The sequence below is a fragment of the Diplotaxodon limnothrissa genome, linkage group LG3 (genome assembly GCF_057381915.1).
Source record: "Diplotaxodon limnothrissa isolate DT_005_m linkage group LG3, D_limnothrissa_male_GT1.1, whole genome shotgun sequence".
Lineage (NCBI taxonomy): Eukaryota > Metazoa > Chordata > Actinopteri > Cichliformes > Cichlidae > Diplotaxodon > Diplotaxodon limnothrissa.
In genome coordinates, this window is record NC_140598.1 from 47860402 (window position 1) to 47874430 (window position 14029).

General features: G+C 36.7%; 1 protein-coding gene across 1 annotated transcript in view; it reads right to left on the reverse strand.

Moving 5' to 3' along the window:
- LOC146636238 (Fc receptor-like protein 5) overlaps positions 1–13574 on the reverse strand; it is a 57505-nt gene extending 43931 nt beyond the window's left edge. The window contains exons 1-6 of the mRNA XM_085350311.1: positions 13451–13574; positions 11663–11932; positions 10774–11040; positions 9020–9284; positions 7460–7728; positions 7059–7337 (exon numbers count right to left, since the gene is read on the reverse strand). Coding sequence (XP_085206437.1) covers positions 7059–7337; positions 7460–7728; positions 9020–9284; positions 10774–11040; positions 11663–11932; positions 13451–13574 — 1474 coding nt within the window. The remainder of the gene's footprint in view (positions 1–7058; positions 7338–7459; positions 7729–9019; positions 9285–10773; positions 11041–11662; positions 11933–13450) is intronic.
- Positions 13575–14029: the final 455 nt, after the last annotated feature.

The window sequence follows — 14029 nt, forward strand, 5'->3', positions numbered from 1 at the left end:
TCAAGGCAATTTACACACCGAGGTGTTATTTATAGTAAAATGAAGATCAGTAAATATTTTCTCATGTTTTAAGGAGTGTGAAAGACAACAAACCAGAACGTGTAAAACTCTGAGCTCTGTATTCTGCCTGTTTAACGTCTCACAGTCTCCTCATCATCTGTCTGTGCTGTCAGAGCTAAAGCATGTGATCTGGAAGGCAGCTCATATTTAGCTTCAATTGTTCTTCCTCATTTTAGTTCTGCAGGCTGATGGAAATAATGAAGTCACTGTAATGTTTAAGTGCAGAGATGGTGCAGATAAGCCTGCAGCTATGAGGTCACCAACAGTTACAGAAATATTCACACGTTAAAGAAAAAACTTTTCTTAAAGTGCAAAAAATGAACAAAAATATGAAGAAATTTCATTTTGTTTTCAATTATTAGCTTTGAATAAATTAACTTTGGTGCAAATGATTGTTTGATTTACGGATTTATTACATTGATTAATGAAAAATGATGAAGAAGAGGCACTATTTTATAAAGATAACTGAATATTTGATGATCAGTACTGTTATTCCAGTACAGGCACATCATGTAAACATGTGTCATGCACACAGAGGTCAAAGTGAAATTCATACTGTGCTCTTTGTCTGTGCTCCTTGTTAACTCTTTGCTGTGAGCTGATAACATAAAACTAAACATCAGCTACACCGAAGACTTGAGGCTGAAACCACAGGCTGCATTTCCTCTGTTCATGGTGACCCAGAAACCATGAGGCCTGTCAGTGGATAAAAATAAGCCTGTGGCAGAAAAGATGGTGACCACCAACAGTCTTTCACACACATGTAAGCCAGTCAGAAGAGTAAAGACGTTATTCTTTGCAGTTTGATCTTGTGATACTGTTTGATATTGATTCTTGAATAAAACATAATCAATGCATTTCTTTGCAGATCTGAATTTATTTAAAATTTCTTTCAGTGTTTTAAAAGTTTTACATCCGTCAGAAATATACAACATTTTTAATTTGCAAAAACTTCAAGAGATTTATTCAAAAACACAAACACAGGTCAAAAATAACCTGCACTGGTGCTCAACAGCTTTAAATGTTATCAAATCTTTAACTGAGGTTGTTGAGTTTGACTGTACGCTGTGTATTCAGACACATGATGGCAGTGCTGAGAAGTAAAACAGAAAGACTGTAACAGCAGCACAATAATCACACACTCAGAGTAAATGCATAAAACAACAAGAACAAAAAACACTTTCAGCTGTGATTCAGTCATTCAATTTATTTCAAACACATAACAAACTGAATTATTGCTGATCAAATAAACAAAAATACACTAATATAATAATCAAAAACACAGGAGCACTGAGGCCTCGATCCTGTAGGATAATATTTTAACTGGTAATTTAAAGATTAATTTAAATTAATCTAATTTAAAGGCTTAAAGAAAGATAACTTAAAAACATTCAGTCTATACCTTGAATCTCTGCTAAAGGGCAGTATGCTCACTTATATGGTGACACGATCTCCTCAGCACACTCTGTTCACACTCCAAAACTTTGCAGCATCCCACAAACACCACAGTCCACAGCCTCACATCACAACAAAGGAGAGAAGAAGAAGAAGAGCACCTGCTGCTACTTCCTTTTTTATACCCTCTGTTTGATCCCCTGGGCCCTAAAGCCATTACACTAATCACAGTAATAATAATGAGCAATAACACTAATAACATTTCAAACACTTTAACGACCTGAATTATTGCTGATCAGATAAAATAAAAATACAATAATAACAGTAAGTTATGAAGAGCTGTAAGAAGCTCACTTCTTTTTCATTAGTAGCTGAGAACCAGCATAAAGTTGTATTACTGCCACCTACACAGCTGTGATGGTAACAGCAGACTCCAAACACTGTTCGTCTTTCAGACTCAGAGTCTGTGCAGAATTTCTCTCACACCACCATTTATTAACCCTGCAATAAAACCTCTAAACTCTCTGCTTCTGCATCCTAATTCACAGATTTAATTAAATCAGGGAACACAGGACTGCATGACATTTTATTAGAAACTAAAATGACATAAAGTCAACAAATTAGTTACAAATGGTAACAGGACAAAATGAAAAGTCACCAGTGTAGTTGTAGTTGCTCTCCCACTTTATAGGACAAAGACATGATTGATAGTGAAGAGGGAAACCCATCTACAGCACAGCTGAGCTATTAGAGTAAGGTGACCACTTGTTGACTTGTAAAAGACTATATGACATTTTTTATTTCACCATTCATTAACTGCACAGAGATGTTATTGTTTAAATATGTTTTCTTCATGTAAACAGTATTATAAAGGTTCTTCATGACTGGCACAAGTGTCCTCTTTTTTGGAAATCAAATTATGGTCACCCTGTATTAGAGGATATGATCAGCACTGTTTATCACCGTCATGCTGATTTTGCAGAAAAATGCCAACCAGGCTCAACCCAGCTGGTTAAGTTTAGACCTGACTGACCTGTGCCTCCTCCTCACTGTGACTACACAATCAGACTCTGCAGGGTCAAAGAGATGTTTTGTTTCTGTCTTGGTTTCGACAGAACCGTTTGGATTTTTAGCTCTGAGGTTTGTGTCGTATTAATGAATTATAATACTGCTACTTCTCTGAGTCGTGCTGACAGTGATTGATGCAGAGCTTTAATTCTCTGTGATGTTCTGTCTCCATGCAATCTGTCATATGAGATTTAGCCCATGTACAAGTTATCTTTTCATTTAACTATCAGCATATAGAGAGATGATCTGATTAGTTTGTGGATAATTTCATACAGGAAACAAAAATCAAACATAAACATGAAATGTTCAAATGTAAAAAGATTTTATTTCTACCTTCTAACTAAAAGATGCAAAAAATGATCAGAAACACAAAAATATACATGAAATACATTCAAATGTATTCACTGCCTATGATATAATTCTTATTTATATAATGTAAACAAACACAGTTAAAGTATTTGTTGGTGCCCATATCAGTATTTACACTGCAAACACTGACTGTAAATTGTGCTGTCAGATACTAAACATCACATATTTCTCACTGCTGTTGGAACATGTTAGATACAGTCAAGGTTTATTACAATTTTTTTTATAAAAGTAACCGAAGATAAAGAGCATGATTATTGAATATGAATACACCTCCATTTGGTTTATACTGAATTATATGATGTTATGATGTAATATTGTAACTGCACATAAAGCTGAGCATGTCTGATATTTGGGCAGCAGAGGAGCAAGAGTGGCTTCATAAAAAGCTTCTTCTTGGCTTTGCTGCTACAGCTCTCCTCACTGACCTGTAAGACAAGCACAAAGAGACAAAGTGATTTCCAACATGTAAAGATATTATGAGCTGAAGACATTTAATAATGTGAAGAATAAATCAGCCTGCATGGCAGCAGAATTACTGAGAGAGCTTCCTGATGTGACTTCAGAATAAACTGCTGCATCAGCTGCAGGACTTGATGTTCCTGTGAATGAAGAGAAGATCATTGAAAACAATAATATCATTAACCAGGAGGAAACTGGATGTCTCCACTAATGCAAAGAGTAAGATAGATTTTATAATCCAAGTAATGAATACTTGTGAATACATAAATATAAATATTAAAATAAACAGATTTACATTGTAAGAGCAGATAAACATGTTAAACAATATTCAGTGGAGATGATGGCAGACTTTGCTCACCTTTGTTTTTCTTGGCTTTTTCTTTTTTGGGCTGTTTGACCTCAGCATACATCAGACTGTCCTCTAAAAGAGACGTCAGAGCTCAGGACACATTTGTTCAGCACAGATATGATGACAAGAACATTACAGAGTAAAAACATGAGAGAAACTATTTAGTTTGGGGACATATAGATGGACAATACCATACTGTACAATAACAATATCATTCTGTATATGAAGCAGACAAACTTACACTAAACTCTGAACGGCCCTCGATGTGTATAAGATTCAGTCTGGTGATGTGTAGTGGTCGTATGTAGTAGCTAAGCTTGGTCAGTGAATAACTAAACTCCATGTTGACCTATAATTACCTGCAATATAATGATGTGATGACACGTTCAAGTACAAACACTGAATGAGACTGTTGTGACTGTACCTGCAGCTCCCGTCTTCACCTCAGAGTAAACAGCACTCTGCTCTGCTTTATGATGCTTCTCTGTGAAGATGATCAGATTAATGAAAATAATGAAAACATTTTAAATATTGTAAAAACTTTCCAGGCTTTTTTCTACACTGTGTGTTTTGTGTACTCACTCTTCTTTCCAAAGTTTTGAAGTGTAATAAGAGAGTATGTGACGTCTCTGGGTTCATCTGCACCTGAAATGTAAAAATGTTTGTAAACACATCAAATGCAGTTTGTCTGCTTAAATCAGAAGCTTCTTGCATCTCTAGCTGCTCTGAGCTTTTCTAAATATGAACTGTACCAGTTCCAGTGTCTTCCACTGGTGTGATGAATTCATAGAGGTTAGCATCACCTTCATGAAAATGAAAAGAAACCAGAGTCAGAGTTTCATTTTAATGTCATCAGTCAAAGAAAGATTTTCATTAGTTGTGTTTAAGTCAAATCCAGGACTGTCAGATATTTTCAGAGCATGAACCCATCATGGTGTTACTGTTTGTGTTGTTCTGATATGAAACAATAACATTTGTGGATTCTTTCAGTCGAGTTAAAGATACAATCAGGTTGTAAAATCCTGTTTGTTTCTGATCTTTTGTGCATGTAGTCAGTTGGTTATTTGGATGTTTGTCCAGCTGGATTTTTATAAATGTTCTTTAAAGCTGCTGAACACAAACTGAACCTAAGAAATGTTCCTGTTAATGGAGACTGAATGAAAAGTCAATATTAATAATGATAATAAAGATCGGTTTAAGTGCTGACCAGGATGAACAGAGTTGTATTCATGAGTTTCATTCTGGTTGACTCCATGATTTGTGGAGGAGCCCGGACTGTGACTCTCAGACTGGATCGACCTGAAATAGGAAATAAACACAATAAACTCAAAAGTAACTGATGTTTGTTTAAAATAATAATAAAAAGTATTTTACCAACCTGGTGAAGCAGGAATCTGTGAAAGAGACAAATGTTATTACACATGTTTGTCATGTAAATTTTTATTTTGTGTCATGAGATCAGAATACATGTATATGTATGAATAATTAAAGTGTGTGTAGTAAATAAACTCTGTAATACAGCATGAAAAGAAAAGAGGCTCTTACACATGGACTGTCTGCAGCGATACAACAAGAGCAGGAGAATAATAATGAGAGAGACTCCACAAACCAGTCCAACAATCAACCACACAGGAGATGAAAATTCTGCCAAAGATAGTGACAACAAATAATAAAGTTTAATTATATTTGATATTTTATAAGATAATTTTATAATAAATCCAGTTCATCGATTTTCCTTGACTTGAAACCACTTTGAGTCAACTCCTGCTGTGTTTAAATGACTTGACTCCCCACAATGAACACATCAACACAAGTCCAGTCTCTTAAATTTCCTCTTAAATGTTGACTTCAGTAAATCTGCGTTACAAACTTTTACTATATAAATATGTCAAAGAGTCAACTCTTAATATAAAGAAACAAAAACTGATGTTTACATTGAGATTTTCTGTTTCCTGTCAGAAACTGTCAGCATGACTCTGCTCTGTGGTTTCATGTTGTGACTCCTGTTCTACACTACTTGCAGTCTTACTTGTAGAATTGTTACAGAACTAATTGTGAATTTATGTTGATTTGGAGATTTGCTGAAAATGATTGTTTCACATTCACAATCCCACCTAGTCTCCCCTCCTTGGATCACATTCCTGACACTGATTCTCTAGACTCCACATTTTACATGACTATTCATATTCAACCATTTCCAATAAGAACATTTTTACAATGCCAAAGAGGTTACCATGAGATATAATGCTGTTTGACCTTCATAGTAATCCTCAATCATCAATCTATTCAATATTGTTGCTGAATCCAAACTCACCAGTTGTGTTAATCTGAATTTCTTGGCTGTCCTCTGTGTAGTAAACTGGGTTTCCTCTTCCTCCTCTGCACCTGTAGAGTCCTTCCTGTGAGACACTGATTTGTCCATTTGATGTGGGGACAACATCCACTGTGGTATTATCTCTGTACCAGTAGTATTTCCATCCAGATGATGATGATGGGTTCACAGAGCAGGTCAGGGTCACACTGCCCCCTACTGGAACAGCTGTGTTATCAGCTCTCAGTTTGGCCTTTGGTTTATCTGCAGTTCAGTTTAGAAAAAGAACAAAAGTCAATGACTGAATCGTGTACATACGGATGTTCACTGTTCATAGACACAAACTACATCTTTCTTGGCTGCTACCTCAAAGCAGATTGTGCGCTGTCAGTCCTGTGTGCTGCATGTGACTGAATCAAAACCGTTTAAATAACTAGATGTAAATGGTGAACATCAACAAATCTTGGTGATCTTGAAGAGATACAAATTGTACAATCGTTTTGATCAAAGCTGTGAAAGTTTTATATTTTCTTTGCTGTATTTAAAAAGTACTTGAAGATTGATTAATAAGCTGGTCCGTCTTTAGGACCTGGGAGTTTAAAGGGATCAATCTCAATCAGCCTCCTGCTAAAGGTGAGTGGCAGTGACTCAGAATTATGAGACTGTTAATCATAGAAACAGTACCACTATTTTTGGTGGTATGTCTGTGTGTGTTTATTTATTTGATCAGATGATAGTTCAGAATTACTTTTATTCTTTTTATAGAAATTGTAGATCAATTGTTATTTGTTTGAATATATTATTTATTTATCCTGTTTATATCATTATTGTCCTCAGGTGATGGAGCAGCAGGTCAGCATTGGCGTCTCTATACCAGCTGAAAGTTCGTGACACAAAGTGGTGACAAACTGTCTACAATGAGGCTACTATCAGCTGCAGCTCTTTGTCTTACTAACAATGTAACATGCTTTGTAGACCATTGAATCCATCCTGTGCTGACCATTATGACATTTGTCAAATGGAGATCACACAACAAACATGACTTACTTGATGCTGACAATGTGAAGGCTTCACTCCACTCTGTTGAAGAATATGAGTCATCTCTGCGTCGACTCTTACACATGTAGTCTCCACTGCTGGACTCAGACACTCTGAATGTCACATCATTATTGTGTGTCCACAGTGTGGGTGTCCTGGGTCCTCTCCATTCATACTCCCACTCAGTGGTTTCACCTCCTTCCTGCACCTCACATGTCAGAGTGATCGTCTCACCTCTGAATATCTGAGGCCAGTTGGGTTGTTGTTTTACAACAACTTTATTGGAAACTGTTCACACATATTAACAGTTGAGATACAAACAGAAACATGAAATCAACACAGAAAACTTCACATTGTATGTTTGATAATCATGAGTGAATGTATATTTCAAACTAAATGACTGAACTCACAGGTTATCTCAATGGTGACATCATCACTTCTATCAGTGTAGTAAACTGGGTTTCCTCTTGTTCCTCTGCAGCTGTAGATTCCTCCTTGAGATACTCTGATATCTCTGTTTTGTTGATCTCTGATTTTACCTTCATAGGTTCTTTGGGTTCGTCTGAACCACTCATATTTCCATCCATCAGAGCTCTGCACAGAGCAGGTCAGTGTCACACTGCCCCCTACTGGTATGATTGTTGTTCCTGCTGTCAGTGTGGCCCTGGGTTTATCTGATGTTATGAAAAAGGAGGGAAATTAAATAAATATGCAGATGATTCATTAAAAATGCATAAAAACAATCAATCATACCTAAAACAGATCTGAAGATTTTCAGTCAGTGACTCTGGGTAAATGGATTTGCTCTACTTATATTATTGTATTTAGCCACTTAGAGCCTTTTTGTCTGAGGTATCAAACTGTGGCATTGTTTAGACACAACATTGAAGGATGAACCAAACACTCAAGACTGGAGAATGTGATACATTAGACATAAAATATTTGTTTTCCGTCCGCCTGAGTGCTTCCTGAGAGGAAAACTTTGTAATGAGAAAGATTACTGTGATAATGTGTCTGTAATGAACTGAGGCCATTTTCTGCTCTTTGGTTCGGCTTCTATGACCTGCATCCACATGTAAGACGTGCAGAAGACATTTATTTATATTTCACAGAGAATCCATCCTCTGTTATTTGGTTTTGTCATTATTTTTCATACCCAAGTCATACATATGTATCTAGTTATTTATTTATTTATTTTATATTTGAAAGCTTTAATTTTCTTTGTGACCTTCCCACACGTGTCACTTCCTGTAGTTTTGAAGGAGGCCCTGCTGGGGAGAGATGAGATTATGCTAATGATCCTGTTACAGAGGTTAAGCACAGTAAAAGTGCTAAAATGGTTCAAATCTTGGTTGCTGTATTCAAAGACACTGTTTCTTTTAAAGCTGTGGGTGTAGAAGCCCAATCACATAAAGTTGCTGAACTGAATTGATTTTTATTTAAACAGTGTTGGAGAATAAACTCAGCAGGCAAAGCAACAGCTGACTCATCTCCTCGTTGACACAACACAGTTTGCAGCAACAGTGTGAGGCCAGACCAGCTACACACAGTGAAATGAAATGGCTTCTTTCTTTGGCCTTGATCCCCCAAATTTCATAAACTGTGTCCTGGTGGTTTTAATGTGACCTCACTGAAAGACAAACAGACTGAAGAACTGCTGGTATCACTGCTGTGATTGTGCTTTCTGCACTCAGTGTGACTCTGACTCTGACTGGCACCAAACACAAGGTTATAATCTCACACAGGCGATCTGTCTTAGCTCAAAACTACACAACAGACGCACCTGATTTGTTATTTTTTCCTTAAAACTGTCATCTCTTTATATTCCCCTTTAAATGAATCATTGTAGAGTCACAGTGCACTCAGCTGTGTGTCTGTTTTCACAGTGAGTTTCTTGGAGGGTCTGAATTGCTTTTTGATGTCAAGTTTAAAAAAGGAAACTTCAGTTTGATTCATAGACCAACTCACATGAAACTGTCAGTCTGAAGGCATCACTCCATCCTGTTAAGAGATAGTCACTGCTACCCCGACATCTGTAGTCTCCACTGTGGGACACTGAAACTCTGCTGGTCCTGTATTCACTGGATGTTGGAGGGCTGTTTGTGTTGGGTGCTGTCCATTCATATTTCCACACCTTTCCTTCACCTCCCTGAATCTCACATCTGAGAGTGATTGTCTCACCAGTGAATATCTGAGACCAGCTGTGCTGCAGCTTCACATCGATCCTGTTGGAAACTTTCCACAGCAAAATTCCTCAGTTAGGACACAAAAGGAATTAATTAACATTTTCATAATTTCTGTAACTGAATCTCGTCCTGCTGGATGATGGAAAAAAAAAAATTTCTAAGAAAAGGCTCATTAACCAGAGTGAGAAGTTTGCAGTTTGAAATCCTAACAGAATAAAATCAGATGCAGAAATCTGGAACAAATGTTTTATGTTCACTTTTCTGTTCAGATCAATAATTTTAAAACAGCTGAAGTCATTTCAAGCATTTATCCTCTGATTCAAATATATAAAAGAGGATGGAGTGGTTTCCAGTAAAAAGGAAAAGTGAGCAAACACTGCATCATCAAAAACATCATTCACTGTTATTTCCATCTACATATAAATTAATGTTGAGCTGTGTGTGCGCGTGTGGTTTGTGGATCAGCTGGGAGAGAGGAGTCTGGAGGACTGAGGATGTCACAAATTTTTTTAATGTGTGTGTGTGTGTGTGTGTGTGTGTGTGTGTGTGTGTGTGTGTGTGTGTGTGTGTGTGTGTGTGTGTGTGTGTGTGTGCGTGCGTGTTCATATTTAGTATGTTAATCAGAATTTAACACCAAAGGGCCGTAGTCCGTGACAAACATAACAAAACTCTGTTTGTATTTTTATTCCAGAACCAGTATATCATTAATAATTCAAACACATTGGTACCAGTTCAGCTCAGTAGGTGAGCAGTCTGGCCAGGTTCGAGTCCCAGCACGCACCCCTTTCTTCATTTCTATTCTCTCACTCGGCTTTCCTGTCTATCTACATTGTCTCTATCCAATAAAAGCTAAAAGGCCTGAAAAGATCATCTTTAAAAAAGTTAGGAGCATTGATGGTTCACACATTTCATGTGTAATTAATGCTTCACAGGTCATGATGATGTCGATGACTGTAGCCGTGCTTCTAGGTCACACGTATGTCTACAGAGCCACAATGGGAGGTGTTTGGACGCTGCATACGTGCATCATCCGTTATTATAGCTTTGATTTGCACAGAGGAGGAGCTCCAGGTCACTGAAAGTCGAGCAGGTGAGAATTTCTGTTCACTCGCTCTGGGCGGTCAGACTCCCACAGAGAAGAATGTCTAAGTCTCAGTTTTTACCATTTAAACATGTATAAATAAAATGAAATGCAGACTTCTGGTGAAGCCTGCATCTCCCAGCCTTCATTGTTACCTTTCTGTTGTAAGGACAAGTCACAAAGTCTGTCCCACTCAGTGTTCAGTTATGATTTAAATACAAATAAATATAATATTAAATTTGGTTTTTTTTAGTGACATAAAAACATGCTTAGGAATGACTGAGCCATACATTTATTTTCTAACTGGTTATGTATTATTATTATTATTATTATTATTATTATTATTATTATTATTATTTTTATTATTATTATATCATAAAATTATAACAGTTTTATTAGCCCTTATTAGATGCTTGACAGGTCCATAATTACTTTCAGATTAAATGTTTAAACTCACCAGTTTCCTGAATGATGACTGGATCACTTTGTGCTATGAGTGAAGTTGTGTCTGTTGTCCATCCTCTGCATTGGTATTTTCCTCCTTTAGAGATCCTGATCACTTTATCTGATCCAACAGCTTCTGTGGACTTCACTGCAGATGAGGTTTCTCTGACCCACTCATATTTTAAGTCAGCAGAGTGTTTCACATCACAGGTCAGTGTCACACTGCCCCCTGCTGGTATGGTTGTGCTGTCTGCTGTTACAGTGATATTCACTCCATGTCCTGTAATTAAGAAATAAAAAGAAATGAAAAAAAAAGTGAAAGTATTTCATGTAAATGAAGTAAAAAAAAAAAATATCACAACAAAACTGAAAGTTAGTGGAGCTACATATTAGTGAGCTTGTAATTTCAATTTGTTCCATCAAAACATCAAACATGGATGTAGAAATCTGGAGTGTGTCATGATCCCGGGTCTGACTTTGTGTTTCTGAATTTTTAGAGGTTAAATTCTTTGTTTGTTCGTGTTTGTACTTTTGTTTATTGATCTAATTTATTCTTGAGTATTTTGAGGCACCTTTAGTTCTTCTTATAATTTAGTCTTAGAGTTTAATTTTTTCCTTCAGTGTTGCCAGTCTCACCCTCCTGTGCATTTAGGTCCTCATCTTTCATCACATGACAGGATGAAGAAGTTTGATGTTTTCTTTTCTGCAGTTCAGGTCGATAACTTTAATCAGCTGTATTAGGTTTAATAATTTATCCAGTAATTAAATATAAAACATAGCACTACATTTTCAGTGACAATCAAAGGTCACAAACTCTGCATTAAGAGGTTTCACATATTTAGAAATGGAGAAACTTTGGATAATTCAAGCTGTTTTATTCCAGATTAAAATTTTAAACTCACCAGTTTCCTGAATGGTGACAGAGTTACTTTCTTCTGTGACTGAATTTGTCCCTTTTATACGTCCCCTGCAGCTGTAGATGCCGGCGTCAGAGGTCACCAGTTCTCTCTTTGATTCACCAGCTACTGTGGTCTTCTCAGAGTTAAAACGGGGTTCTCTGAACCACTCATATTCAAAGTCAGCAGAGTACTTCACATGACAGGTCAGTGTCACACTGCCCCCTGCTGGTATAGTTAATCTGTCTGCTGTCAGAGTGGCCTTCACTCCAAGGTCTGTAATTTAGGAAAAGATCAAAAGAATAAAATTGTTGCTCTGAATGTTTGAAGCAAACTTAAATAATGTGAATCATCTTTTGCAGCCACACAATTCAACACACTGAACATCTACAGAGACTTTGGAGAGACGTGTTAGACAGCTTCTAATCAAAACACCAAATGAGGGATGAAGGTAACAAACTCTATGCTGAGCTCAGAGCAGCATTTGGTTACCATGTGCATGTTGGTTTTTCCTTTAATTTGTCATCAGTGTGGAGCTTTTGATAATTAGCATTTGTACAACTCCAATATGTAATCCATATATATATATATATATATATACACATATAATCCAGCATACGATCCAACAGCATCACTCAGTGAGATAATCTGCAGTACACACACTATCTGCACTATCTGATATTTTCAGATCAGATAAAAATGAAAAGAAAATCCACATGTATGAAACCACAGCTCTTCAGTAAATATACAGTTTGTATTGTGGGTGTGTGTTTGAGTGCTCACACACTTAACATGGTTATATTAACATTTTAACCAATAATCTCAATGAAATGTTTGGTTTATGATACAAAATATAACACAGAGGACATCATTTAGAGCAACACAAGAAGAAAAAAACAGTTTCTCACCTTCAGTGTTTCCATGTCTGACTGTACTGAGCACTAAAATAAAGAATGAAACATCATCAGACATTATACAACTGACAAAATCACAATAAATATATAAACTGAGGCTTTTTAAAAGGTAAATCTTCAGATGGCAGAGTTATTGCTCATCACCTAATTTATGTGTTTATTAGCTCTCAGACAGGCTGGAAACATGAAGAAATCTAAAAAAAAAATAAATTTAAAACTTAAACAATGTTTTTAAAGTGTGGACAGTAAATGTAAGATAAGATAAGATAACCTTTATTAGTCCCACGCGTGGGAAATTTGTTTTGTTACAGCAGTGGACAGTGCAAAGTTACATATAAAATTAGAAAAAAGAAAAACACTGGAATAATATATCAATAGATACTGTACACATGTATGCAATGTATACATGTGTAATGTATGCAAACAGCAGCAGTGTCTCTAACAGTTTAAACAGTCACTAGTCTGCTGTGTTGAAGCTGTCAGGTAAACAGGTTAAAGCAGTGATACACTGTAATTGTCACCAGTGAGAAACATTTTCCTTCATTGCTGCCATTCAAACAGTAAAGGTGTGTATTGTACTCACAGAATAACCCCAGCAAACAGAGCAAAGAGTGCCCCATCCTCACGTCCAGCCCTGCACGCTGATCTGCATCTAATCTCAAAGTGTTCGACTTTGCATTGATAATAAATGCAGAACAAAGAGAAGCTGCACTTAATGTAGATAAGACCAGAGTTTATATTCAGCTCCTCCTTCTATCGCCTCTCTGTGCTTCCTTCCTTTTACACCAACCTCAAACAGCTCCTGTAGCTTTGACCACAGTCCTGTTTTGTGTTCCTACCTTTCTCTGTGATATACAAAGGTGCTCTGTTGCTTAGCGACACACGTTGCAGGTCATAGTTTTGTCGTTGTTGTCGTGTCCTGTGGATCCTGCTGGAGTTTTCTTCTTCTGCAGACTGGGAGTCATCGTTTCAGCAAGTGTTTTGGTGTATTCATCTTTATTCATGGTGACATAGATTGACCAGATTGGCGCACAGTTCTGACTTGTGGTTGTAAAAGTTGTTCTGTACCTCCAGACATCCTTTTTTATTTTTATTTGACCACAGATCTTCTCCATCGTTATGAATCTGTTGTAATCCTTATGTTGTTGAACTTCATCCTCCACACTTTTAGCTCAAATATCATCAGGCAGTATTACAGTCACAGTGTTTCTTTAAGCTCAGCACAGATGTGTGAATGTTCTCACGATGTGCTGAAATTCTACTTTTAAGTTTGGTTGTGACCCCAAACACAGGAAGTGACTCACTGTGTAGTTCTTCTAAAGACGTGTGTGACTCACAAACTAAAGTAAAATGAGAACATTTGAATTCATAGTAAAGTTTATGATTTGATCAAAGAAAAACACTAACACTCATCTGAAGACAGCTTGATAATCTCACTCAATATTTAATAACAATACAA